Source organism: Ictidomys tridecemlineatus, chromosome 4 (genome assembly GCF_052094955.1).
Source record: "Ictidomys tridecemlineatus isolate mIctTri1 chromosome 4, mIctTri1.hap1, whole genome shotgun sequence".
NCBI classification, from domain to species: Eukaryota; Metazoa; Chordata; class Mammalia; order Rodentia; family Sciuridae; genus Ictidomys; species Ictidomys tridecemlineatus.
The window spans coordinates 187,065,719-187,093,494 of record NC_135480.1 but is presented as its reverse complement, the minus strand read 5'-3'; the positions used below and the strand labels follow the sequence as shown (position 1 = coordinate 187,093,494).

The 27,776-nt window shown below is 50.8% G+C and overlaps 1 protein-coding gene across 4 annotated transcripts in view; it reads left to right on the top strand.

Moving 5' to 3' along the window:
* Positions 1 to 27,776, top strand: part of Ptpn3 (protein tyrosine phosphatase non-receptor type 3) — a 109,085-nt gene that overhangs the window by 60,033 nt on the left and 21,276 nt on the right. For all 4 annotated transcript variants that reach the window (XM_078047933.1, XM_078047931.1, XM_078047930.1 and 1 more), the window contains 9 exons: positions 2,316 to 2,379; positions 3,600 to 3,772; positions 7,374 to 7,508; positions 9,783 to 9,959; positions 17,678 to 17,864; positions 17,966 to 18,043; positions 19,079 to 19,135; positions 20,145 to 20,301; positions 22,837 to 22,997. In XM_078047933.1, coding sequence (XP_077904059.1) covers positions 2,316 to 2,379; positions 3,600 to 3,772; positions 7,374 to 7,508; positions 9,783 to 9,959; positions 17,678 to 17,864; positions 17,966 to 18,043; positions 19,079 to 19,135; positions 20,145 to 20,301; positions 22,837 to 22,997 — 1,189 coding nt within the window. The remainder of the gene's footprint in view (positions 1 to 2,315; positions 2,380 to 3,599; positions 3,773 to 7,373; positions 7,509 to 9,782; positions 9,960 to 17,677; positions 17,865 to 17,965; positions 18,044 to 19,078; positions 19,136 to 20,144; positions 20,302 to 22,836; positions 22,998 to 27,776) is intronic.

Genomic DNA, 27,776 nt, shown 5'->3' with positions numbered 1-27,776 from the left:
CCACTGGGTCCAGCTCTTCTGCAGCTGAACCTCTTAAAGCCCTACAGGCAGGGGCTTCATGAGATATAGGACTTGACACCCCGCCCGCTCCTGGGCTCACCTGCAGACCTGCCTGTGACTGCCCAACCTCTCAACCTTCAGATGGGTCATACTGAGGTCTGTCCCTGCCCGTGATGCAAACCTCAAAGACTGGAGGCTAACCCCAAATGGTGGCCCCAGGGCAGTAAATAAGTACTGCGGGCAGACTTCACGAATCTCCCTGAGCCCACATAGGTAAACACTAAACCGAATGGGCTTTGGCCTGGTGGAATAAATTTCCCAGGAAAGGTACAGTATGCATTTGGGTTCAGAAATGTAAGAACATGCAGTAAGTCAAGGGGAGGTGGGTGGTCCAGTCTGGAGCACAGTGTGGATGGGGGGAGTGGTGGGAGAGAGGCCTGGAGGTGGGGGGGGGGGGGGCTCTGGCCACAGGAGTGTATACTCCATTCTTGGTGATGAGGTGCTGGACTTTCTCAGTCGTAGTGTTGCCCTGACCATGACTGATAGTACACATTTGCAGTTCACACTTAGAGTGCACATAGAGTTAGTTATCTGCCTCAGTGTTTGATTTGTTACTGGTCGCCTTCAGAAGACTCTGCGTCTCCAGATGCCGCTGCCCACAGTCATGTTCCCTGTGTGCCCAGGGCTTGGCATAGGACTTCAGACAACTAGACCCTTTGTACATTTTTTTTTTCTTCCCTTATAAATGAATGGAGGACAGTAAGAAACCACTGTAGGGACTTCATCCTGGAATGATATGGATTGTGTCTGCACTTCATCAGATTTGCTCTGGCAGAGGATGCTGTCAAGTACAGAAATTGGGGTGAGCAGGGGTCCCTGTATGTGAAGACAGAGGGGGAGCTAGAGGCCCACAGATTCCCATGGGCAAAGCAAGGTAAGAACTCAGAGGCTCACAAGTTGGGTATCCTGACTCCTTTAAAACAGGAGTGCCTGCGCCTGCCCTTTAGCACAGGAGAGCAGCAAGGAGACCAGGGAGACGGCAGGCAGGGTATTCTCATGCAAGGACGAGTACCTCAAAAGTGTTGAACCTAACACCTCTGGTCCTTGCTAGTTAGCCTGCAAGCACCCCAGAAATTCACAGATCATGCATTATTTAATACTTGTTATGTACTGTAGGTAGACCACATACTGCTGATGCAACTGGGTAAATGTCACATGTATAGACTTTCAGTTTACCCACCCAGTCTCTCTGTTCTAGAATGCTCTACCTAGGTCTTCATGTGATCCTAGAGATTGATAGAATCTTTATTCCCTGAAGTATTACTAAAGTAGTCTTTTTGGGGAAATGGGCGTTCCTTGTGTGGATTACAGTAGTGTGAATGAAATTGATTTAAAAAATGAATTCTTTAACCAGTTTTAATGAAAGGAACAAGCACTGAAGGCCTACTATATGTCAAACATCATACTCGGGACTTGACATGCCTAATCACCTGAACCCTTACAAGACCACTTTGGGAGACAGTGTTACTGCTACCATGCAGGAGCCTTCACATGGTAGGGCCCAAGAGCACGGGCTTTGGACCCAGGAAGGTCCTAGGTACAGATCCTGGCTCCCTAGAACTTCAGACATCTAGACCCTTTGTACATTTTTTTTCTTCCCTTATGAATGGGAAGAATTCCTGACCAAGTGATCTTGAGCACCTCTGCAGTGTCTCCAAGCCTCTGTTTCCTCATCTGAAAACTGGGTATAGTATAACAGTATGCACTTTTCCGGTTTGTTGCAAGACTAAATGGAGGGGATATTTGTAAAGTTCTTCACACTGGCCTAGTATATAAAAATATATTCTGCTAATGACATCTTTAATTCTGTATGTGCGTGCGATAGAGAGGCTGCTTGACACGTGGCCGTTAAGTAATGGAGCTGGGATGCTGACCCAGGCCTGTCTGCTGCTGCTCTGCACTGCCCTCAGCTGTCTTCCCCACGTGTCCACCAGCTCTGCAGGGCTGTAGTGTCACAAAAGAAGCTCACAGCAGTGAGAGCGCATGGCCCATCCGTGCTTGTTACTTGAAAGCTACATCACAGTCCAGCGGCTCCGTGCGAGACCCAGCTCAGTCGGCTCCTTGGTGTCTGGTGGAGGTGATGGACGGCCGCTGCTCATGGTGAAGTGCTCTCCAGGGAGCCGGGAGCCCCCCGCGTCAGGACCGTGGACTAAAGGACACATACTGAAGGGGGTCGGCTACCACTGGCTGATCCCCGGTGTGTGTGTGATTTTGCATTTTGTTTAGTTTTTTGTGTTCTGTCTGACTTTCTGCAGGGTGAACATTCTCAAAATTTCTTTCAAAAGGAAAAAGTTCTTCATACATCAGCGACAAAAACAGGTGAGTTGTGTCTGCACTGTTTTCCTGTGTTTTGAAGTGACCTCAGCCCTTAGTTCTTCAGGGGTAGGGGGCTGATGGCCACCTATGTAACAGGGACAAAAGAGCACCGTGGCTCTGGGTCCGGAGGGTCCAGCAGTGCTCTCCCTAGGCGTCTGCTTCTCTGGTTGGAGAATGTACTTGCTCTGAAGTCAGAGGTGGTGGGTTCAGGTTGCACCTCTTTCCCTCTCCAGCTGGGCAGGGCTGTAACCTCCCCAGCCTGAAATAAATAAATAAAGCCCTCTTCTCGGGGACGGGGAGGATGAAATGAAAGGGCATGGTCAGCGCAGCCTCCAGGGCCCACGCAGAGTTGCAGAAAACGTCTGCAGGGCCACTTCCTTCCCTTGGTGTGTTGAGAGCTTGGTGGCTTGTGTCCATGTCTTCCGGGAGGAGGCTGATAAAACCCTAGATAACTGTTTGCTTTGCCACAGGGAGAAGCAGGTTTAGAGGTGAGGAAGCTGAGGCTCCCACTGCCGGGGTTGGGGGTGCTGGAATTGGAACAGATCGTTAGGAGTCTGGGATGCCTGCACTTTCCACACCACACAGTCTTGTTGTGACTCATACATGCCATCTGCTGTCATCATACCCATTTCCCAATTTTTTCAAAGATAATATGTCCTTAAAATGGCCCCACCTAGCAGAGAACCCTTAGAAAGGGAGCACTGGGGCTCAGAGCAAATGAGGGCAAGAATCTGGGCCAGCTGACCCCCCAGCACGACTCCAAAATGCACGAGAAACCAGAAAACCTGGACCCACGCAGAATGAAGGCAGAGCAGGGCATGAAAATGCTCATCGTGTCGCCGTACTAGGCTTCTCTCTGAGCCCTGTGGGAAGCGGTGGAGAAACCGCCAGGTTACGAAGCTGCTGCTGTCTGGTAGGGCAGAGGGTGTTTCTTCAGAACAGAGATGTTCACAGAGCTGAATTTTCAAAGGAGCATGTTGGACGGTGGCCCCAAATAGATCCAACCTCGAAATGTAAGCAGGCTTGAAACGAGTGTTGCTGAGGGCCTGCCCATGAGGAGTGGGTTGTGGCCTTTACCACTGATGCACAACGAGGGTGAACAGTCCTGCTCTGGAACGTTCCGTGACACTGTCCCTTGCATCTTTCCCGGTTGCCCCCAGAGTGGCTAAAGCACTCCCAAGGCCTTCATCGATGCAGATGAAATCTCTTGTTCTTCCTCCCAGACAGAATCCAGGGAACATATCGTGGCCTTCAACATGCTAAATTACCGGTCTTGCAAAAACTTGTGGAAATCCTGTGTCGAGCACCATACGTTCTTTCAGGCAAAGAAGTTACTACCTCAGGAAAAGAATGTTCTGCCTCAGTACTGGACTCTGGGCTCCAGGAACCCCAAAAAGTGAGTATGTTTTTATTTTAGGGGCAGCGTCCACCCTAGAAGGCTAGTCACCACTGGGTAGTCGATGTCCTTGGGCCGAGGAGGGAATGTTGTGACCTTGAGCCGAGGCACTGATCCTGAACCCTGGCTGAAGAGTTCCTGGGGGTGGCAGTGTCCCTGCACACGCCCAGGTGTGGCATATTCTCAGCGTTTGTTTCTGGTCCCTCAGCTCTGCTGTCCTCAGAGCTCCCAAGCAACCAGGGGTGCAGCTGCCCCTGCACCCTGTCTCGTAAAATAGCTCCGAGGGTCATCCTGGTGCAGCATGTTGGACATTCCCACTGAGGCCACTTAGCAGCCTCTCCACAGAACATTAGTCCCTTCAGGTGCTTCACGAAGATGAGTGAACAGAAGAAAAGGTTTCCAGAGTCAGGTGGCCTTGGAATATATTTTATAAATTACAAAATATTAGTAATTACAGTTGACAGTTACCTAGCGTTGACTTTGTGCCAGGCACACATTTAATTATATTCTGACAGCTGTCCTATGAGAGAGGTATTATCATCCATGGGAATCGTATTCATAATATTTAATGAGTAGTAAAGTAAGGGAGATTTACGTGTGATTCATATGTATATTTAAAATTTTAAATTTAGATTAAAACGTATTTAGTCTCTAAAAATAACCATGCAGTTTTGTGTTTTATTTCTTTGTTCTAAGTATTAAGAGGCAGCAGAAATTGTTTACCAAGTTATTCTTAGAATTTCTAAATCATTCTTTGGTTCTCTGAGTTTCTGTGATTTGTTATGTGGCTGTTTCTAAATGAGGCTCACGTCGGATTCGTTACGTGGCGTGGAACTGCATCGGGTGTTTTAGGATTTTCCCCTTGTCTGAAGTCATTGGGAACAGATTCAGTAAGTGGCAGATTTAGTATCAGGGATGCCACTCATTACCAAAAGCGCTCTCTTGGCTTCCCATGATCCAAGAGCACATATAAAGTTTTTAGCTCCTACACTACTGTCTAGTATTTTACTCTCAGTAGCTAACCCTGAATAAGTCTTGAGAATAATTTATTGGTGGTGCTTCTAGGTGTCAAGCCAGTGCACACTTAGCATGCCACATGGAAGCCCAAGCCTAATTTCCTGCATGGCCCCTCTAGCTAGCAGGGCCCCTAGGGTGAGAGTTGCACCCAGGCCAGCACAGAAGCTGGGCACCAGAGGCAACCCCACTGTCCGCAGGGTGCTCATCTTCTGCTGCTGTCTGGCAGCCAGGTCTAGAAACCCCTGCAGCTGCATGACGGTGGGCCCCACGCTGGGCACTCACTGGGTCCTGCCGTCATCGCTAGGGCTTCCACGGAGGAAGTAACTCTGAGCCCCAGGGCCCAATATCATTAAGGAGAAGCTCCCAGGAACCCAGCTGGCACAACAGCAGCACTTGGTGGCCCTTGATTCTGTAAGACAAAATAGTTTCTTGAGTGTGCCCAGAAGCCCAGTGACATTAAGCTCCGAGAAGGTTTCAGTGAGGTGCTGTGACAGTGCAGTTCTGCAAATGAAGGCATCTGACCAAGAAGTGGAAAATCAGCTCTCGTGACCAAGTTACTTAGCATAAGAAGATACTGGAGAGTGAAAGCATGTGGTGTGACCACCAGTGACCCTGCTTTGGAATAGCAGGTGATCTTGCTCTGTAGGAAGGTCACTGAGATGGTTTTAGTTTGGGACTGTGTGAATTTGTGACCTCTGAAAACTGTTGTGACGTTATTTATGAGTTAATTAGAATACAGCAATTCTATTCAGTCAGAATGTCCTGGTACATTGTATTGACTTAGGTGGGGCCTGACCGTCCAGGCCAGATGCGAGGTGTCATCGTGAGGGCCTAGACAGCATGTGTCCCAGGGCTGAGCAGCCAGGTTTAAATCCTCCCTGGGCCACTGGGATTTTAGTTTGGTGCTTCAGTTTCTTCCTCTACAAAACGTACTCCTCAGCCAGGGGGCTGGGTTCTCGTGATCTGCTGTTATGTAATAAACTGTGTCTATTTTGGTGGCTTTAAGCAACCATTCTATTGTATTTTAAGATGCTGTGGGGTAGGAATTCAAGGATCTTAGAAGACTCTTCTGCTCCACGTGATATAGACAAGAATGTCAGAGCTGGTGGCTGGGCTTGTCTGGAGGGTCCAAGACAGTTTCTCTCCAAGGCTTGGTGTCTTTTGAACTACTTGCTCAACCCGTGCCTGGTGTGTGGTGGAATGATTGACAGGCTGGACCCACCCAGTCTCCTTAGCCTCTTCAGGTAGACTCTACAGCTGGGCAGTTGAATTTCTTCTTTGGAGGCTCAAAGCTCCAAGAGCCAAAGGCAGAACCAGCCAGTCCTCCCAGGGCTGAGGCCTGGAACTGGCAAGTGCCTTTGTCAATTAAAGCTGTCCCGGGCAGCAAAGGGCAAAGAGTCAAAGAACTACCAGCCATCTTTAGTCACCAAGGGGTCCCTCGGGGCCTGGGGGTTGGTGAGCTGGGGCACGAGTCAGCACTCCTTCACCCCAGGACCGGCTTCAGCGTGCTGTGCCTTTCCGCTCTTGTCACCTCCATCCACTTCACAGATGGGGAAACCAAGGCTTAGAAAGGTGACGTGGTTGCCCACGCCTAGACATAAATCTGCACATTTGCATCCTGGGATTTTCCAAGCTTACAGGACAAGGGAACACTCGTCGGCCCGTTAACCCATGACTCGGGCTTTGGGAATTTGATACGTTAATCCTGGGACCCGTGCAGCTGGTTCCCCTTGTTTTAATGGTCACGTGGTTTCTGATGTAGACCAACCTCAGAGGGAAGGTTCTCCTCGAGATGCCCCCGTGAACATTTCCATCGGGGCAATTGGCCTTTATTATTGTGAATTAATATTTGACATTCTAAGGGGAGTTTGGTTTTGTCTCTCTTTGTTTTTATTGATGGGTTGGTTTTAGGCCACAAGGAAATATGTAGAATGTTTTCCTAAGACATTAGAACTTAGTTGAACGTTCACAATACCAGAACCAAAAGCGTTAGCCCTAAATGAACTTCAGGCTATTCTCTCAAATAATCCATGCTCCAAGATTTAAATTCTCTAGGTATAAATAAGATTCAGATGTAACCTTCAAAAAACATGGGTGAAATTGTACTTTCTTAGTATATCCTTAGGTTCTCTGTCAGTTACCAGTGATTTACAGGGACAGCTTCGGCCAGCCAGGGTGACAAAAGAGCATCCGGAGGGATGGTTAATATTTTCACTCCTGCCAATGTGCGTAAAGTGAGAATCCCTCGAAGTTGCTTGAACTGTGTTTCTGCGTGCTATCCTGGCATTCCTTCTAATCTGGTAAGGTTTGGTTATATCCTGGAAGCAACCATGTAGCTTAAAGTAGTAGAACCATGAACACATTTTTACCAAAAGAAATACCATAAGGAAAAGCCAGGGTGGAAAGGACCTTCCTAAGGACAGTTTCTCCAGCTCTGCTCCTGAGAACCTGGTTGGTGTCATCTAGGGTTGAGCAGCCGTCCGAATGGGCAGGAGTGTGGGAAGACTCTGATCCATGTCACATGTGCTGTGCTTTCTTGCTGACAGTGTCAGTGGGGAAAGTGAACCTGTGTCTGATTTTTCAGGTCTGTAAATAACCAATATTGCAAAAAGGTGATTGGAGGAATGGTGTGGAACCCTGCCATGCGGAGGTCCTTATCAGTGGAGCATCTAGAAACCAAGAGCCTGCCTTCCCGGTCCCCTCCTATCACCCCCAACTGGTATGTCCTCCTTTGTGCCACCCACCAACAGACACACGCTCTCTCTCTGCTTATAAATTCCTAAACACAGATGGCCTGCAGTCAGAGTCTCTGTGTGCATTTTGGGCTGTTGTAGAGATAACTGTTTTCCTGAAGTCTACAAGCCTAGCTGAACATTTCCATAGTATATAATGTTGAAATGTTCTTTAAAAATTTTTTAAATGTTTAAATTAACATTAACCGCACATCTTATGGGGTACAGTGTGATGTTCTGGCCCAGGTGTACAATGTGTAATGACCAGATCAGGGTAATGGATATATCCATCACCTCAAATACTTATCACTTCTTTGAGTTGGGAACATTCAAAATCCTCTTTCCTACTCACCTTGCAGTATACAGTTGCTGTCAACCACAGTGATCCCACTATACTAGAACATTGGAAGTTATTCCTCCTATTCAACTGTGTTTTTTTAAAAAACACATTCAATCTTAATAAATTTGGAAGCTGTCACCTGCGGAAATGCCTTCTTAACAGTTGTAGTGTGCGTTAATGTATTAAATGCTCTGAGAAGTCCTGTGGTGAAGAAGCACAAGTAACTTTATTTAGCCTTACATTTCCTGTTAATATCACACAAAGTAAACTTTGGAAATAGTCGATGAAAATATGTGATGTAAGTGAAGTGAGGCTGTGTGACCCTCAGCAACAGCCGCAAACACCCCCTTGGTGGGGGGCTGCTAACTTTTAAGCGTGCAACAGCTAAAAAGGAGGGAGATGTGAGCGGATGGGGGTGTGACTGGTGGAAGGGCCCTTGCCAACGTGCACAGGGCTCTGGGTTCCATCCCTAGCTCTGGAGCAAAGGAGTAAAAAGTAAGGATGTGGCCATTTGGGTTTGCAGCTGGAAGACCCAAATGCAGAGCTTAGCTCTTCTGCTAATTTAAGTTTATTTTTTTACCTCTCTGACCTCAGTTTTCCTTCTAGGTAAGGGTCATGAAAATTACCACAAGTAGTCATTTTATATTCATACAAGCAATTTTCTTAAGTTTGCTGTATATGAGTTTATTTAAATAGAGCCAGGTAGAATTTTTCTGTGACTGTTATATTATTATAATGGCCCCAAAGATACCATCCCATTTTTGTGCCTGTCTGCAGAGAGGAGGCGTCAGCAAAACGGGAAGCAGGCAGGGAAGTCTTGCCCCAGCTCCACTTGGAATTAACAGTGTGGCTTTAAGACAGGAGAGCCTGTGAGTCCCTGAGCCAGGATCTCCGAGGACAAAGGGAAACTGGGACAGAGCCAGGGAGAGAGGCTGTCTGCAGGGCCTGCTGGGAAGGACCCTCTGCCGGGCGCCAGATGCCCTGAGCAGAGTGAAGATAATCAGAAATCAGGATCTGATGAATAGATTTGCTTCTTGGTTTCCAAGGTTTACAATGTTTTTATCTTCCAGGATTCTAAAGAGATACATTTATGCTCTATAAAGTAGCAGCTTCCTTTATCTGGAACTCTCTCTGGCAGCAGCACCAGGAACCAGAGAGCCCTGGGTGGGATCCAGAACAGCCGGGCTGGATATTGCCACCCTCGTGCCCTGGAGCTCTTGATGCTAATTATAGGCCCTCTCCTAAGAGAGTCATAGGACACAGCACTATTGATTGTTTGGACTCGGGGAGATGGCAAGTCATGGGGGTCCAGACAGTCCCTAGGAGAAATAGCTAGCAGAGAGAGGGAACATGGAAACCCCGTGAGGGAAGAGAGCATGCCCAGGACGACCTGCCGCAGGTGCCCAGGTGCTGACCCAGTGTTCTGAGAAAGTGTCTTCAATTGGCTCATTCTTAGGAGCCGTAAGTGCAGGGAAGGCCCCAAGGTACAGGGGACTTGCCTAAGGTCACTTGGTCACTGCTGCTGTTGGAGAGTAAGGCAGCACTTGGACATCCATCTCCCCACATGTGGCTAATAAAGGATGTAGTTTGAAAAGCAAACATTCCCTTCTGGGATCAAGTGAAATTCACACAAAAGGATGTATGTAAAGGAAACAAGGTTTGCGTTTTGCCAAGAAATTCACTTTGGCTCCTAAACTTTTTATTTACGTTGTTCAAATTGGCGAGAAAAATTTTGATTGGCACCTAGTATGCCGTCTTGACGCTAGGTCAACAGGAATAAGCTACCCGGCTCTGACTTGGTAGCAGCGTCAGCCCAGGCCTCCTTAGCAAGGCCAGCACATGATCCCCATCATTATGCCTGGCCAAATTCTCTGTGTCGAATTTGTTTTCAGCGCTTTGAACTTAACCTCTCCCCACCCAGGCGAAGTCCTCGGCTCCGGCACGAGATCAGGAAGCCCCGCCACTCCTCTGCTGATAACTTGGCGAATGAGATGACGTACATCACGGAAACTGAAGACGTGTTCTACACCTACAAGGGCTCCCTGTCCCCCAAAGACAGCGATTCCGAAGTTTCTCAGAACCGCAGCCCACACCGAGAGTAAGAACCTGTGGCCTTTCCTCTTCCCGTATCTGCTTCTTGGCTGTCCATTGAGGCATTTGCTCAGGTCCAAGGGGCCTTGAGAGCTGGTGCCCGCAGCCAGCTCCCGAGGCTGCTCTCTGCCAGGATGAGAACACAAGTCAGAGCGGCCTGTCTGCACAGGGAGGCCACCTCTGGGCCCGGGTGTGGTGCTCACACTGCTTTTCATCTGTGACTGAGACCGACTCTCCATGTACCCGTCGGTCTCTCGCAGTCCCCTCTAGTTCATGAGCAAAGCTCATTTTAAATTGTTCCATGTTGCGGGGGAAGACTCCAGGGCTGTATCAACTACAGCTTCTTTAGACTGTTTGAGCTTCGCTGTGATTACGAATCACTGGGAAAGTGCTGAGAGCCTTCTTAGAACAAGAGTACACCCTGAGGGATTTTGTTTTCTTTTCATGTTTAATAGTAAGAAGGAAAAAAACATGCTAGATAGAACATCCCTGATTGTCAAATTTTGTCAAGGACAGTTTGTTCTAAATCCCTCTATTTCCCACTCTTTTTTAATGTGACAAAGTCCCTTCATTGATAAGGCCAGGAAACGTATGTCTCTTCTAGAAGATTGGCTTGAATTCTTTGTTATTCAGTAACACGTGGCTAACCCTTAGTTCCCTTTTTGCCTTGCTTACCAGGAAGCTCAGAGCTATGTGTTATGCTCACTTGCATTCACTTCCCTTAGCCCAGGTTTTTGATGGAGCCCCTTCTATTCCTTCCTTACCTTTCTTATACAGTGCTATCTATCTGTACATTTTTAGGGAGAGCTCTCTTAAGTCATTTTCTGTTTGTTTGTTAATATTTTCGGTTATAGGTGGACACAATAACTTTATTTTTATGTGGTGTCGATGATCAAACCCAGGGCCTCACACATAGTAGGCAAGTGCTCTACCACTGAGCAACCACCTCAGCCCTCTTAAGTCATTTTTGAAGTAGACAAGTCAGGGGTCATAAATTAAATGACTTTTTAGTTTAAAGTATGATGGGAAAGAAGGCACTGGTAGGAAATGAACTTTAGTCTTTAGGTGTCCATTCTCTTAAGCCCCAGCCTATGACCAAAATACAGAGAGGCGGTGCCTCCCCCTCACAGCAGAGGGTTAGCAAGCGGGCTCCGTGTTAATCTGTCCATGCTTGTCACTGAAGCTGGAGGCTTAGGGCACTAGGCACATCCTGATGGCGCCCAGACACTCGCAGGTGAACTGCAGATCTCCTTCCCACTCCCGTGCGGGAAGGCTGCCTCTCCTCTACCCCACCCACAGCAAACGTGGTCTGGTCTCCCGCTTGTCTTCCTTCTCAACGCCTCTGGTTAAATCATCCCTACGGTCATCATTTCCTTGTGGCCTGAGCTTGATGGTGCTTTTCTTGAAATGATTGTGGAAGCCGCCGAGAATGGGCATGAGTTCCTTTGGTGACCCTTGTGGCTTTGCAAACCACAAGCAAACCTAGAAGTACAGGCAGGAGGACAGGTGTGCGTGACCAGAGCCAGTGTGACTCCTCTGTGGGCTCCGGGCTCCGCTGCTTGGCCGAAGGAGAAGCGGGTGTAGGGAACTGCCTGAGGGCTCACGGGAACCCACGTGCCCTCCCCGCGCCAGAGCTTCCTGCTGTGGTTTGCAGCCCCCATGGGGGATCATAGAGCACCCTGACCTTCACTGCCCACTGGGGTAGCCACCAGCTATGGACATTCAAGGTAAAATGTCAGCATTCAGTGCCTCTGTCACAGAGGCCACATTTTAAATGCTCTGTCAAGCCTCGTGTAGGGAATGGCTCTCACATGGGACGGCACATATGTAGCCCACTCCATTTGTCACCGGAAGTGCCATTGATCGTACTCTAGACTGAAACTTTTTTCTATTATTCATTGAATGTGGAGTGAACTCCCAGAATGTCTCCAAGTAGAAAAGGCACTTCTCAAACACAAGTGACCTTTAAGTTGGGGACTAGCTGCTGGCTTGCCACTGGAGCTCTTCCTACCTCTCACCTGGCTGCTTGGCTATGGAACCAGGTGGCCTCTGGGCGCCTTATGGCCCAGCTCCCTCTGTCACTTCACTGTGTGGGGCGGGCCTGTGCAGGAGAGATGCCACTCTTCTTCACAAGAGTGGCTTGTGGCTGCTCCAAGGTCCTGTGTCCCGCAGCACACCTCGCATCCTCCGCTGACCATGGAGGGGGAAATGTGGAATCACATCAGACAGAGCTTTGCCTTCGGGCACCAGCTGGGCTCTGGCACCTTATCAGCCTCCATGGTCACACTATGGGGCTCTGCTGCTTTGGAGAACTGTCGCAGGGTTCAGGGAAGCCCAGGCAGCTGCACGTCCTACATCAGATTTTCCCACTGGTCTGCATTCTGTGGAATTGTAGTACACCTAGGCCATCATGGCCCAGCAGGGGTGCCACCAGCCACAAGGGCTGTTGACATTTATGTTTATGAAAATTAATGAACACTCACTTCCTCAGGCCTGTTGACTTCAGTGAGTTCTGGCCCTGCCCACCCCTGCGCAGAACACCCTGATTCTCTGAAACGCCTCTCTGAGACCCTGTATGAGCTCTCTTCCAAGAACACTTTTTATTTTGCATCTAAATATTAAAAGTAGGGTGATTTAATGACAGCCTTCCTGCTGGGGTTTTGCCAGGGGCGAGGACCCTGGGTGCGAGTAGATGTGTTACAGGAGGCCCGGAAACTGGGGAAACCAGCACCCCTCACCTCAGCTAGCCAGGGGACCTCTTCCTGCCGTGGGAAGCCTCTCTGCTGGGGCTCCAGAGGCCACCAGCTTTCCTGAGAGCCGGGGGACCCTCCGCTGCCCCAGGCAAGGAGGGCAGGCTGGTCTGTACTTGGTGAGAAGAGCTGTGTTGGTTCCTTCACTGAGTATTTGCAAAATGTTTAAGAAGAGTTTGACATGTTTTCCACAGCACATTTGTGTTAAGAGGCAAAAAGAAGCATTCTGTCAGAGAAATCAGATGAATAATACCACAGGCGGCGAGGAGGGTTTCTTTGAAGAGGAAGCATTAAGTGTAATGTTCTGTACTTGCTTAAAGACAAAGAAGCAAGAGAGGAAAAGAGTGGTTGGGCTCTGGCTCTCCACCCAGAGCAGCACAGCCGGTCCTCGCACCTCACACATGACTCACTCCGCCTGTTCCGCATTCACAGCGCCACAGTTTACGCTGGGGCTCTGAGGCCTTGGCAGTTTGCTTTGGGCCCAAGCAGGCTGTTCATGGCTGCTGTCCCCACGGCTCTACCAGCCATTCTCGATCCTTTCCTCGATTCCAGGGGAAGAACAGATTCTACAGAGAAGTCAGCTTTCCTCCTGGCCATAATAGCGAAAGGGACCCCACCTCCCACGCCCCACCCAGACCCAGCAGAAAACCTGCCTTGCCGAGCCCAAGCCCCGGGAAACTCGGCCCAGAGCAAGTTGGGGCTGTGTTCAGAAGACCTTGCTCTTACTTTATCATGTCACCAACACGGACACCCCTCCTGAGAACACTGCTGCTTAAAGACAAAGAAGTCTCTGCTTATTCCCACCCCCCCCCAGCCTGACTTCTTCCGCCAGGTCTGGGGCAGGTGTCACTTTTTATTTCAGAACCTCCCTGCATTGAGAGGGACCTTGGGAATCTCCTCCTTCAGTGGCACTAACATCCAGGCCCCCAGGGCCGGAGGACCCCACCATTGATGGGAAGCTCCCCTGCAGCATGGCCGCACCCTCTTCTGGACACTTGGGTGTCAGGGCAGCCAGGGCAGTGGGCCCGTTCTGTCCATAGGTTCTGCCTCCACGGACCCAGCTGACCACCTGCATGTCCAGTGTGCAGTCAGGCCTGTGAGGGTTGCTGCATCTCTACCCAAACACGTCCCAACTGTTTTCCTTCTTGTTATTCCACCAACAATACAGTGTCACAGCTGTTTCTGTGCCTTCTGCGTTGCATTTGGTATTACAGGTTAACTAGAGATGATTTAGGGTCTGTGAGAAGATGTGCATCGGTTGCGTGCAAATACCGTGCCATTTGACGTAAGGGACGGGAGTGCTGTAGACGTGGTGTCTGCAGTGGTGGGTGTTACAGGCAATCCCCCATGGACACCGAGGGCAACTGTCCTTCAGGACTGCTGGATGTCACCTTGATGTTGACCTGGTGTACAGGTTCCTTCCTGCCTCAGTCCCCTGGAGCCACAGGTGTGGCATCTTTCCAGATCCACCTGAGGGCTCCGGCTCCTGTTCTCCAAGTTAAGCAATCCCAGTTCCTGTGGCCCCTGCCCTCTCGAGTGTCAGCCCCTGAGATCCAGGACCTGTGTCCGTCTGTCTTCTTGGGGCACCAGCCAGGGAAGTGCTTTTGCGTCCCTGAGCCTTGCCTGTCCTTTGCTGGGTTTTGCCCATTTACATGTCAACCGCGTGCCCTACCTGGGCTCTCCGTCTTCCCCTGCACCTGGCTGAGGGAGGCACTGCCTCTAAGCCCCCCCCCCCCACCTGCCGGAAACGTTGGTCTTCCTCTGCTCCTGTCTTTCTTTCACCATCCTCATCTAGTCTCTCGTCTTGTTTCTTCCACCTCCAACGCAAATCTCGAGCCAGGTGCAGGAGGGCGTCGTGCCCTGTCTTCCTTTCGTGGAAGCCCTCCCATTTCTCATTTCTGATCTTCAGAGAAATGACCTCTCCTGAGGCTTTGTTTGTGATGCCTGTTGTATTTACGGTTCTCAGACGTCTGGCATCTTTCCCCAGGGTCACGGGCACAGACCAGACCATACTGGCCACTGTGGTTCCTGGAGGAGAGGGATACTCTCCTTGGTGTCCCCCTGCCCCCTGCCCCCTGCCTCAGGGCTTTGGCTTCTGCTCCTCCTCCCCAGTCACGAGCTTCACCCACCCACGTCTTCTTGCCTCCCGCATCCTACTCCTTCTCTGCTCCTGTCACAGTAACTTCCTTGGAACCTGGCTTCACAGGGCATCTCCCCTCCCTGTCCCTTTCAGTGGCACCCACGTCCTGCCCAGAGAGGGAGGAAGCATCTTTGCCCCAAGCACTCTATCTAGCTACCACTGTCTGATTACTTTCTCTCTGTCCATCCGTCTTGCATACCAAGCAGAATGTCACCGGACCCTGCAGGGAACCTCTGTATGCAGCTGGTCAGGCCAAAAAGAATATGTACATTTGTGTACATAAGTTACCATCTAAAGTCACTTCCAACCGTATTGGAAAATGCGCTGGGGCACGGGATGGATTTGGAATGTCACTGGTACTAGTCCTAGTAGCGGCACTAGTGTTATTTAGCACCGTGAACTCTTTTAGACTACTGAGTTTTATATTGGCAAGAGAAAAATATTTTGAAATCTCATATAATAAAACCTACAAATTTAGAAAAAATTTCAATTAACCATAATATTCACTAATACCACTTAATTGAAATTAGTCTGTTGGCTTGTTCATCAGCCCTGCTTTTCTTTTTTTTTAATGTTTACTTTTTTAGTTATAGATAGATAAAATATCTTTATTTTTATGTGGTGCTTAGGATTGAACCCAGCGCCTCATGCATGCTAGGCGAGCGCTCTACCTCTGAGCCACAATCCCAGCCCCTCGGCCCTGTTTTTCTGTTCGTGTGCCTGCCTTTCACTCTTCCCGTGGCTCACCCACCCCCTGGACTCCTGCAGACATTTGAAGTATGCGCACGATATCAGCAGCTTCTTCCCATTAAAGGTTCAAGTGCATCGCTGGAACTGGAAATAGCATCTCCTACGCCTTTGGCTTCTGCAGTTGCCCTTCCTGCCATCGGGTGGTGCTCTTGTAAGCAGTAAAACAGGCGGGGTGTGTGGCCGGGGTGGAGCCTTGCCAGGCTGGGTGATACCCTGGGTTCAGCCCCCAGCACTGCAAAAACATAAATCAACAAAAAGACCAGTAAAACAGCCATGTTGCCCTAGTTGGGGGCAAATTTTGGAATCTTATTTTTAAGTGAATCAGAGTCTCACTGTCAGTGTGAAAACACACCCAGCATACAACTTAAGCTCCCAACACCCTCTCCTGAAACGCCTTCCCGCCCCAACACCCTTTTCCTGCCAGCAGCAGGAAAACCACAAGCCAGATCTTTCCCCTCCTGTTTCAGCATTGGTCTGTCGCTGAATATTTTCTTCAATAAATGGAGATTGCGAATTATTCTGTGTGAATAGGTACAGATTTTCCGTTTAACGTAAGCTGATTTGGGCCAGGGGTATGGCTCAGTGCTAGAGCAAGCACGCACTTGCCTGGCAGGCCCGAGGCGCTGGGCTTCATCTCCACCACCGCAAACAAACAAGAAAATGCTAATCAGAACTTGAGGAAAGAGAGAAGATGGTATTAATGAAAAGCCCCCGGACAAGGCCTCGAAGGAAAGGGTTAGTGAAGGTGGGGCCGCCCGCCCGCCGTCTTCGCCATTGGTGGTTCAGCCTTCTCCATTCACCTCTCCCTGGGTGAGACTGGGGTGCAGCAGAGTCTGTAGGATGTGAGGAGAAGCCATACTCCTGGGCCTTGTGAGACACCTGTGTGAGGTCCATAGACCAGGGTGGGCAGTACAGACACTGAGCGTCCTGTCCCATACACTGATGGCAGGGGTGGTTGATCTGTGGTCCTGTGAGGTTAGAAACAGGAGTCTTAAGAGCAGACTTGGCATCATGCAAAGCCGAAGGGAACACTCAGGACCATCAGAATGAGTGTGAGGGGAAAGCTGTGTGACCCTAAGGAAGTTACTCAGCCTCTCCGGACCTTGGCATCTTCCTCTGTGAGGTGGAGTTGGAGCAGATGACCACAGAGGCCTGGTCAGTTCTAAGCATCTGTAATTGTCCAAGACTGCACTGTCTCACAGAACCTCTGTGATGTGAGAAAAGTTCTGTGGCTGCCCTCCAGCTTGGAAGGCACCGACCACGTCTAGCCAATTGAGTATTTGAAACGTTGCCAGCACAACTGAGGAACTGACTTTTCATCTTAAGTTATTTAAATAGAAGGACCATGTGTGACAGAGGCTGCCATATTGGATAGTGAGCGGCAGGTACAGGAGAACCCACGTTAAATACAGAAAGGCAAAACAGGAGCTCAGTGAGGGCAGCCCGTGGATGTCAGACATAAACTAGGAGTGCTAGTTGTCCTCAACGTGCAGCCGTCACCCCGCTTCCTTTGGGTGGCCGGGATCCCATGGAGCAGAGCTGTCGGCAGGAATGAGGTGGAAGGAGAGTGTCCTTCAGAGGATACGGGGACATGTGCATTTGCACGGCCTGGCCTGGCAGAATCTGGATCAGTACTGAACCCTAGAGCCAGGCACAGTGCTGCACACTTGTATTCCCAGCACCTGGAAGGCCGAGGCAGGAGGACTGCTCAAGTCCAGGACTTCAAGGCCAGCCTGGACACCATAGCAAGACCCCATCTCAAAAAAAAAAAAAAGTTAAATCACCAGAGTAGCTGGACACATTTTGCCCAGCAGCCTTCTAAATGGAAGAGAAACCCAGTCTTTAGCAGCTCATGCATCCAACTTGCCCTCCTGTCCCTCTGCCCCCAAACTTAATGTGCTGTGTATAGGCCAGACCAGGGCAGGCGTGGCCGGAGGACTCTGCATGGGCCAGACCCCCGCAGAGGACCTTTGCAGCTCAAAGGTTCCAGAGATCCATGACACTGGTCCCCAAACAAGTTGGTGATGTTTGCATTAATAACATTAATCCAGGTATTAAAATATCTCCTCCTCCCCTACGATGAAGGAGCCTATCTGAGAGCAATCCAGCACAAAGCTGCCGGACCCAGAAGTCATCCAGTTCTGTGTCTCCATCTTCAAATGCTCCAGGCTCCTGCTCACCTGATGGGGTCGACCAGCAGTTTTTGGAGGACTACAACAGGGTGACCAAGGGAGGGTCCACCGAGGACGCCAGCCAGTACTACTGTGACAAGGTGAGCCAGCCCAGGTCCCGCCACGTCTAAGTGACCTACCCCTTGTGAACAGGCCACTGGAAGGGCAATAATGTAAACGATCACTTTCCCATGTTTTCTAGAATGATAATGGTGACAGCTACTTAGTCTTGGTCCGTATCACACCGGATGAAGATGGAAAATTTGGATTTAATCTTAAGGTATGTCATGTGTATTTATTTGGTAGGTTTATGCTAGGAAACCACTTGAGGTGAATTTTAATTCCCATTAAACATGTGCTGCATAGCTAAGCTGCATAGGGAAACTGGCTCAGCCCTCCAGATGGGGAGTGTTTAGTGTGACCGAGGCTGCTGCTACCTCCTCTGTGCCCAACACTTGCTGCACACTAGATTTATATCACCTTATTGAGCTCTTAAAATAAGCGGTGAAGACAATATTTTTAAACCTACCTCACAGACAGATACTAAGGCTCAGAGACATGGAGGCACTTGGTTGGCAAGCAGATCTACCCCCTCAAAGGGCTTATGAAGAGAATCCCACAGCATCGCTAAAGCTGATAAGAGAAAACGGCTCTCCAGGGTGCAGGGCCTGTCCCATCCTCTGGGCGCCTCGGAGCAGTCTGCACATGGTGGCCCGTAGGCTGGATCCCATCTGTTCTGTAGTGTGGTGGGAACAGCCTGGCCCGTCCCTTTGCAGATTGGGATGTGGCACAGAGTTCAGCAGTTGCTGCAGAGCCTCTTTCCCATGAAGTCTGAAATGTTGGCTCCCAGGCCCTCCAACCACCAACCTACCAGCTGCCACCCCCTGCCCTGGAGCCCGTGAGGGCAGCTGGTCTTTGCCAGCCGTCCGCGGCTGCCCTCGTGCACATCTTTCTCAGCACCCAGTGGCCCTGCCCACACGACGTATGCCCCTTCCTGAGGCCTCACCTGCCCGCCCTGAGAGCTCCCATTTCTGTCCGCTCGTGGGGCCCTCCTGGGGTGCAGCGCTGCTGACAGGGAGCTGGTACCCTCTTCACCTCATCACCAGGGGGGTGTCGGGACTCCTCTGAACAGTTCTGATGTCCCCTCCGCAGAGAAGCCAGCAGGGTGTTCCCTAGGTCTGAGAGGGGTGCCGCAGGCTGCGAGCAGAACAGGTCCAGGTCTGAGGCCCCCACGGGCCAGAAGCCTGGCTTCATTGGTGTCTACTGTTTGTCACTGTGAACTACTCAGTGTCATTTCATGTTGACACCTTGACAGGGTGGAGTGGATCAGAAGATGCCTCTTGTGGTCTCAAGGATCAACCCCGAGTCACCTGTAAGTAGACGTGTCCCCGTGCAGTCTCCACATTTGCTTCCCCAACACCTGTCGGGTCTCTGCCTGTCCCATTTCTTTTTGCGGCAGTGGGGTGTAAGTCCCCCCAGGCAGACGGAGGGAGCGGGACTCGGGTTTGCTAAAACCCTGCTGCTCGGTGGGCCCTGGAGGCTCGGCACCCGTGTCACCTGGGGCCTCATCAGACAGCAGAGCCTCTGGCCCCAGCCCAGGCCTGAAGAACCAGAGTCCGCGTTTGGGTGATCTGTGTGCATATTCAATTTTGAGAAGTACTGTGGAGGGGGGACGCTGAGGCAGAGTCTGCCGTTGTGCTCGCTTTGAGCAGGATCACAGACCTTGAGCCCCTTCCCACCGTCTCCCCACCAGCACCACCCCAGCCCTCCACATCTCTGGCGTTTTTTCTTTCTAGTTGCTGTGCTTGTGTATGCGGAGGGCACGCAGCACAACACGATGCTCAGACACAGGCACAGTGGACGGATGCCCACAAGTAGACTCAGGGGTCCGTCACGCTCCGAAGCTGCCTGGTGATGGTTTGCTTTTTTAAAGTGGTAGAACATCAGAATCTCTTCTAAGAAGGGGCCCACCACAGGTTTTAACTCTTGAGCAGTCTGTCCCCAAGCCTGTCGCTGTACTGGTGTTGCTCTTCGTGGTTTCTGGGGATTCCTGGGCTCTTACACTCATCACATCGCCCCGCAGCGGCTCCTGCCCCTGGTGTGGTGCTGACGAGGGCCTTCCCTCTGCAAGCCACAGCTGCGCCCTCACTTCCAGCTGCCGGCTCCTTTTCTAACAGCACCTCGGGCCTTATCCTGAACTGCTTCCTAGCTCACACTCTGAGAAGCACTTCTGTAAAATCCCACGGCCACCTCCCTGTGCCCGTACCAGTGGGTAAAACGAGACAGTGACGTGGTGGCAGTCTCAGGTGTCCAGGACCAGGGAGCCTGCGGCCCCTGGAGGGAGGTGTCATGGTAACGGACGCTCGCTTTCCTCCATGCAGGCGGACACCTGCATTCCCAAGCTGAACGAAGGGGATCAGATCGTGTTGATCAATGGCCGGGACATCTCCGAGCACACCCATGACCAGGTGGTGATGTTCATCAAAGCCAGCCGGGAGTCCCACTCGAGGGAGCTGGCCCTGGTGATCAGGAGGAAAGGTAACAGTGCCTGCGGGGGGAGGAGCCGCGGGGACACTGTCCAGCCCATTCTGTGGTTGGAAAACACGGGGTGTGTAGCCAGCGTCTGAAAATCGAGAATTTTCCCAGAGCAATGAGAGTGTCTCGTTTCTCCCTGGGAAAAGGTGAAGATCTTCCTCCCCAGAGCCTGACCCCTCCAGGCTGGTGCTCTGAAGAGAGGCAGCCCCAACACCACTTTACTCCAGGCTGCAGTCCTGGATTCCTCCAGCTCAGGAACAGCTCAGCCCCCATCAGGCTCTCATCTGCCTGGTCCTGCGGAGGGTCCCTTGGATTTCACTGGTACTTGCTCAGGTCTGCTGGGCCGGCCCTGAGGCTAGAGGGGTGGAGCCAAATGTCCCTGGAGATTCCTGACTCCACCTCCTGGTTGAGCTTTAGGGACCTTGAGCAAGTTACAGCCCCAGCCTGCACTTGTGTTCCCCGAGAGTGACTTGAGGACTTGACAGTGCCCTCCGCAAGGGTGCTTGTGAAGATTAAGGATGCTCACCCTGGGTGCTGTCTGGGCTGTGGAAGGTGTTTGAAGGAAGGCCTCTATTGAGTGTCATCTCTTTTTTGGGGTGGTACCAGGGAATGAACTCGGGGCCCTCTGCCACACCCCCAGCCCTATTTTGTATTATATTTAGAGACAGGGTCTTGCCCACTGCCTGGCAAGTGTCATCTCTTGAGGGCCTCCAAGGAGTTACCATTGTTGTTCTGAATTACAAGCCAAGACCCGTGAGTCCCCCGACAGCCTTCAACACTGGTGAAGATGAAGGTGTGACTGCGGAACCCCAGCCACTCGGCTCTGCCCTGGCTCACGCCTGCTGGGCAGCTCCACCCTGCCACTCTCTGCTCCCAGCAGAACTCCCAGCCCAGAGCCAGCATGAACCCACCTCCCTGGGAGGCCGTAGGAGACCTCTGATCCCCTCTGCAGCCTGACGGGCACACAGTGGGGGTCCACAGGACAGTAGCTGGTGTCTGGGTCATGTCAGGCGAGGACCTCGCCCTGGGTCAGTGGCTTCCCATTGTATCCTCCTCCACTCTCACGACTCCCGTGTGACGTGGGAATTGTCACCCCAAGTAGAAAACAGGGAAATCATATCACAGGTGAAGAAGTTTCCCCTCTGCCACGTGACTGATAAGGCCACATGATGACAGGAGTCTGAGGAATCAGTGGGTGGAGCCTCCAACACATAGACCTGGGTGTCCCCGGTGGGCACAGGAGGCCTCCTCCACTGGCCCCTGGCTGGTGCCTCTTGAGGTGAGGAAAACCAGTGAATAGAGACTGTCAGAGCTAAGGAGCAAGGGCTGCCGGATTTCCAGTAATGGTAATGTTAAGCTTATTTCTAACATAAGCATTTAAGTAAAAAAAATATGAACTGAGCCAGGCACATAATGTTCCCCTAGAATCTCGGGTCCTCAGGAGGCTGAGGCCAGAGGATCACAAGTTTCGTGCCAGCCTGGGCCATGTAGCAATACCCCGACTCAAAAATAAGTAAAAGGAGCTAGGGATATAGCACAGTGGTGAAGAGCCTCTGGGTTCAATCCCCAGTATTTATATTAAAGAAAAAGTGACCAGTCAACTTTGGCACAGGAAGCTGTAGATAGGGTCAAAATCACATCGTGCAAGAAGAGCCAAGCTATGGTCCACGATAGAGTCAGACAGACACGGACCGATTTCCCATGCCCTACCCGAATGATTCGCCCCATCCCAGGAGCCCCATTTCCTTGTCTGTGAAACGGGACGAACAACAGCACATTCAGAATTGTGAGGATTCAGTTCCACTTTGTGGGGAAACTCGAGTGTTTAGTTCTCCTCCCCTTTCCTGTGATCGTGAAGGCAGTAGGGAGCCACTGAAGGCTTTTGAGGGAGTGACTTACCTTTCTGAGTGAAAAGGGAAAATTCAGAAATGATCCCAAAGTCTCCAGCCTGGGAGAAGGAGAGAAAGTAGATATAGACATAGATACAGGCAGGTCTGTAAAAAAGTAGAAGTATTTCTTCCCCTGCTGAGTTTGTCAAGAAAGGAGAATGTGGGCCTAAGGAAGCTGGACTAAAAAGCACAGAAGATGTTCCTTGGGAGCTTCCCACGTAGAGACTGGGCTGTTGAGCGCGAACTTGGGACCCTCCCCCAACCCCAGAGCCTGGGGAAATGGCATTTAAGGGAAATAAATGAAAAAGGACCCAAGAAGGGAGAAGTACGGGGATGGTGGGAAAACAACAAGGTCAGAGAACAAATGAGAAAATTTGCCCTAAGAACATTCTTCCTCCTTTCCTTACCTTTGGCAAAAAGCCCTCGAGTACTAAACGCAGTCGTTTAAAACTAACCAGAGATCAGATGTTGTTGACGTGAGTGACACATACTGGGTCATTCACCTGGAAAAGAGGTCTCGGTGGAGGTGGTCACCACGTGCTGATCCACTCAGTAAGACATTTGAACACCTGTGCCCAGCTGCTGCAGGGTCCTCCTTGGAGGGGAAACCAGTAGCCAAGTGCCGGACGCCTCTGTCTTGTTCTTCCAGCTGTCCACTCATTCACCGAGATCAAATCTGAAGATGAACTGAACCAGCTTTTCCCAGAAACCATTTTCCCCATGTGTCCGGAGGGTGGGGACACTTTGGAGGGATCCATGGAACTGCTAAAAAAAGGCCTGGAAAGCGGGACGGTGCTGATCCAGTTTGAGGTAAGAGGCTGCCCAGGCCACGCCACGCACCTGCGAGGCCACCCTGCTGCCCCTGAGCGGCTCCCGGCGAGGCAAGACACAAGCCCTCGGTTCTGCAGTCGATGACTGTGGTTCACAAACCTCAAACGGCAGAATTGCCACAGGCCACAGCCATGGGCCATCTCCTAGGGGTGGAGCAGCACAGCAATGAGGTCCAGCAGGCCCGTGAGGACCTCAGCCATGGCTGAATTCAGTCTCGCCCTCTTCTGATAGCATTCGGTAGACCTGGAGGGACGGGTCAGCAACTGGGGAGGAAGGACTCTGAGCTGATTAACTACCAGCACAAAAGCTCAGACTCCACAGTGGAAGGAAGCAGGGGGCAGTGGGGCCAGCTCTCTCACCCCCAGCCCAGCCGCCCTGGGCATCCGAGCACTTAGCGTCTTCCCATGAGGACACAGCCTCTCCCGCTCCCCACTATCTCAACCACAGAAACCAAAGCCAGACCCCATCTTCCCCAGGAGGCGCAGTCCGTGGTACCAGGAGTGAGGCTGCCGACAAAGGCACCCACCGAGGCCTTTTACCAAACCAAAGATGTCCATTAAGGGATCGAAATTCGGGTGCATCCATCTTCCAAATTTACTTAAAGGTAGAAGAAAGCAGATTAGCTCACGCACTGAGAGAGTAGAAGGAACACAAAGGAACGCAAAATAGGCCAGCGAGAAACCAGAGCCTGGTCAACAGCACGCGGAGTCTGGGTTCATAAATTAAGGACGAGCATCTCAGATGGATTCAGGCACACAGATGGTGTTTATTAAAAAGTCACAGAAGCAAAAGTAGGAAGTTTGGCCAGTGCGTGTGACTGCAGAGGGGTTCAAGAAAGCAGGAGGAACATGAATATCAAACAAAGACGCAAAGCCACAGCTCTGAGAGGAAGGTCTGTCTCCCGGTGGTGCAGGGCATAGAACATAAAAATACACCACAGCAAAACAGGTTGAGCAGCAGCAGAGAGCAAAACCCATAGCCCAGAAGGCAAAGATAACTGATCCCTAAAAATTCAATAGGGAATTTTAAACTTTTAATTAGCTACCTTGACAGGTAACATAAAACAAAAAAATAAGTTCCTATCTTGTGGAAATGAAATTTGGATAAGAGAACAGTAACATAAATACTCTCTAAAGTAGATAAAACAAGGAAGAACTCGCAACCCAGTTGCTGGTGATCTCAGTTTTATCCTTCTTGTTTTAATACTGGGGAAGGAGGGGAGGGAAGAGGCACCATGGAGTCGATCACCCATTCAGCCAGTGGCAGGTACTTCCCAAGGGCCTAACGCTAGATCTGGGTCATAATGAGGGAAGAAGGGGGTTTCTGGCTGCAACGGATTCACCATCTAATTTTGGTGTGTTTGGGGTTGAGATGTAGCATGAGTCAGAAACAGCTGAAGGCCAAGGTAGGGTAAGATTTTATTACACAAATAATTCATACCAGGGCAGCTGCAAGAGAAGGTTCCAGGTGGTCCCTGGGGTAAGATGTGGGATTAATAAGGGATGGATGGGACTAAGTGAGAAGGGGAAGGAATTCAGGAGGTTCTGCTCAGCTGAAGGCCACAGAGGTCAGGTGGCATAAGGAAGTACCAGGAATCTTGGCTGGCCCCAGACGAGGGAGAGCCCTGGACCCGGGAGAGCTGTTCTGGCTGATGCGGTGCCATGGCTGGGCCTGCCCCAGCTTCCTAAGGCCTCCTCCACGCCCAGCCTCTGCTTTGATGTATTTCCCATATGGGCGTCTCCATTCGATGGACCCTGAAAAGTGTTCATCAACTTTTTAAAGAAGTTTTAAAACGCCTTGCCACCCCCTAGTGTTTCTCAAAGGGTGACCTCTGACCACCTGTATGGGAGTCACCTGGGGAGCTTGTTAAACTAGGGCACTGTCCACAGCTACCAGATACTGGTGCTTTAACAAGGTCAGCTGAGGTTCTGATGCACGAGCTGATGTGGAGAGAAGAGGGTGGAAACCTATCAGGACCTTGCCCCCTGCCGCCCATCCTGGTCTACTCGTGGAGAGTAAGAAAGTAGCAGAAGAAGGAAACAGAAAACACATACATCCATAAGAGGGTTAAATTTTAGCCTGGACATATGTTTTTTTCATTTCGTCTGTAAATTTTCTAGATATTAAGTAGGAAATCCTTCTTTTTAAATAAGCTCTTTTGCAGAATTCCAAAATACCAAGCAGTTAAAAGCAGATCCGCTCTGTGGTGAGAGCCCTGCCTCTACCATCGTCCCTCCTGGCCTCCCAAGGAGCCCTCGGGTCACTGAAGCATCACATGCAGATGTCCTCCGCAGCTGCTAGAGCAGTTTGGTTCAGAGGACACTAGATCAAACAGGAAACTAGTACGAAAGGGAGCACTTAGTGGGCACTTACCCAGTGCCACAGGCTGTGAAGGTGTCAGCTCTGTGTGGATCCAGCCATTATCCCCATCATATAGAGAAGAGACAGAGTCTCCAATAAAGGGCCCCCTGTAAGAGGCAGAGCCCGACTTAAGCCCAGGCAGCCAGCTCTAGAGCTTGTTCTGTAGCTGTTGGAAATTAAAAGATGCTTTGGCCCTTTGAGGGCTGAATTGTAAGGAGTAGATGAGATAAATACTTAATTCATTGCTTGGTGCGTGATCAGGACACCATAAAAACTAACCACAGGGGCTGGGGGTGTAGCTCAGCGGTAGAGTGCTCGCCTAGCTCGTGCCAGGCGCTGGGTTTGATCCTCAGCATCTCATAAAAATAAATAAGTAAAATAAAAGTATTATGTCCAACTATAATTAAAAATATTTTTTAATTAAAAAGTTTTTTTAAAAGTAACAGCAGCTATTATTATTTGTAATCAAAGAGAGGCTCCAAGAGCATGCCCAGTCTGCACAAGAAGTGGTCATAGGGCTCTGAGCTTGGAACCCTGCAAGTCCTGCCTGTTGTGCCCAGACAACATGGCCATGTCCCCATTACTCTTCCTCCAGTGCCATGGGCAGACAGGCAGCTTGACTGATGGGGACATGTGCTCTGTGCCCAGAAGCAGGAAGTGGGGCTGATCACTGGCAGGGTCCATGGGCAGGTGTCCTCCTCACCCACTCCGTGACACAAAGCACCTGCCCGGGGCAGCAGGCAGAGTCCCTCCAGGAGCACTGGCTTTCTGGAAGCTTGTTCTGAAGCTTGCTTTCTTCTTCTTCTTCTTTTTTTTTTAATTGAGGGAATTCCCTCGTCCCTCCCGTGGCTTTCAGTAAACAATTACATATGTGTTCCAGAAAGCATTTGGTCCCAGCTGTAACAAAATCACACTTAATAATAATCAACATTCTGGAGTATCTGGGATCTACCACGTGTATTTCACATATGCTGTTCCAGTTCTCACAGCAGTTCTGTGAAACAGGTGACGGCCAGAGTTATTAGGACTTTTTATTTATTTTATTCTTTAGTGTGTGCGAGAGCTGGGACGGACGTACTCTACCACTCAGCCACAAGCCCAGGATCAGAATCAGGAGAGGGAGAGGCAAAGAGGTCATCTGGTGTCACATACCTAGTCAGAGATAGAGCCAGAATGATAATTGATGTTAAAAAATCCACCTGGGTATGGGGGTGCACACCTGTTGTCCCAGCCACTCAGGAGGACCCCAGTGTTCGAGACGAGCCTGGGCAGCAGAGTGAGACGCTGGCTCAAACACTTACCTACCTACAAACAAACAGCTCTAGTCCCCTGGTGGCAGCAGTTCACCACTGACAGGCGTGTCCCAGCTCCACCCAACCCCCAGAGCTGTCCGTCCCTCATTGTGACACTGGGCAGTTGGGCAGCATCTGTGACTGGCCTCGAATGCTGTATTTTGTTCAGCCAAGATCAGGTTTTCTTCTCTGTAGGATGGAACAGGTTGGTTCTTGCCAGGTCCTCTGGCTGGGTCCATATGAAGAAAGGGGATGTCCCCAGTGTGGACAGGCTCCCTGGGAGTAGTGAGTTGTTAGCTCGTCCATCCAGTGGCACCAGGAAAACACCTCCTGGGGCCTTTGTGAAAGGTGAGTGCCCTGAGCTCTGTTCCACAGCACCACGTCCAAGAAAGCCACAACTGCCATCTCTTGTCAGCTTTGTTCACGTGGTTTGCCCTTTAACGCCACAGATCCCATGCTCCCTTCCCGCTGCCCAGCACCTCCTGTGTGCCAGGCACAGTGCTGACCTCGGGGCTCATGACGGTGAACAGAACCAGCAGGCTTCCTGCAGAGAAAACGGTGTAGTTGATTCAGAGCACAGTCACGGGGAGTCCCAGTCATGGCTGAAGCTGGCTCTGGCTCTTGTGGGGCATGAAAGGGACTGTTCTTGCTGCTTGTGCTTCCCCTGTCCGAGGTCCCCGAGGTCCCCTCCCTTTGTTCTCCTGCCTCCCCCTTCTCCAGTTCTCAGCCTTCCAGAATCCAGCGAGAAGCCCGCTGTGTCCTGGGGTTGGTGGAGGTGTCCTCTGCTTGCCGGGTCCCACCCTGCCGCAGTCCCTGTTGGAGCTGGTCGTGTCTGCAGCCCTTGTCCAGGGTGCGACTAGATCTCACGGCTTTGGCCCAGTGAGAGGAGCTAAGGGATGGGAGCCCCTGAGGCCTCTCTCTGATGTTGGAAACCGCGCGCAAAGCAGAGATGTCTAAACTCCAAAGCAGGCCTTCCGGTCCACCCCGCCGGTGCCGCGCCAGACAGCGCCAGGTCCTCTGCTCAGCTGTTTGTCTTCAGAGGCCAGAGCTGGAGATGTTGATATTGCAGTTTAAATACTGCTGTTCCTTAGCAACCCCTCTCGGC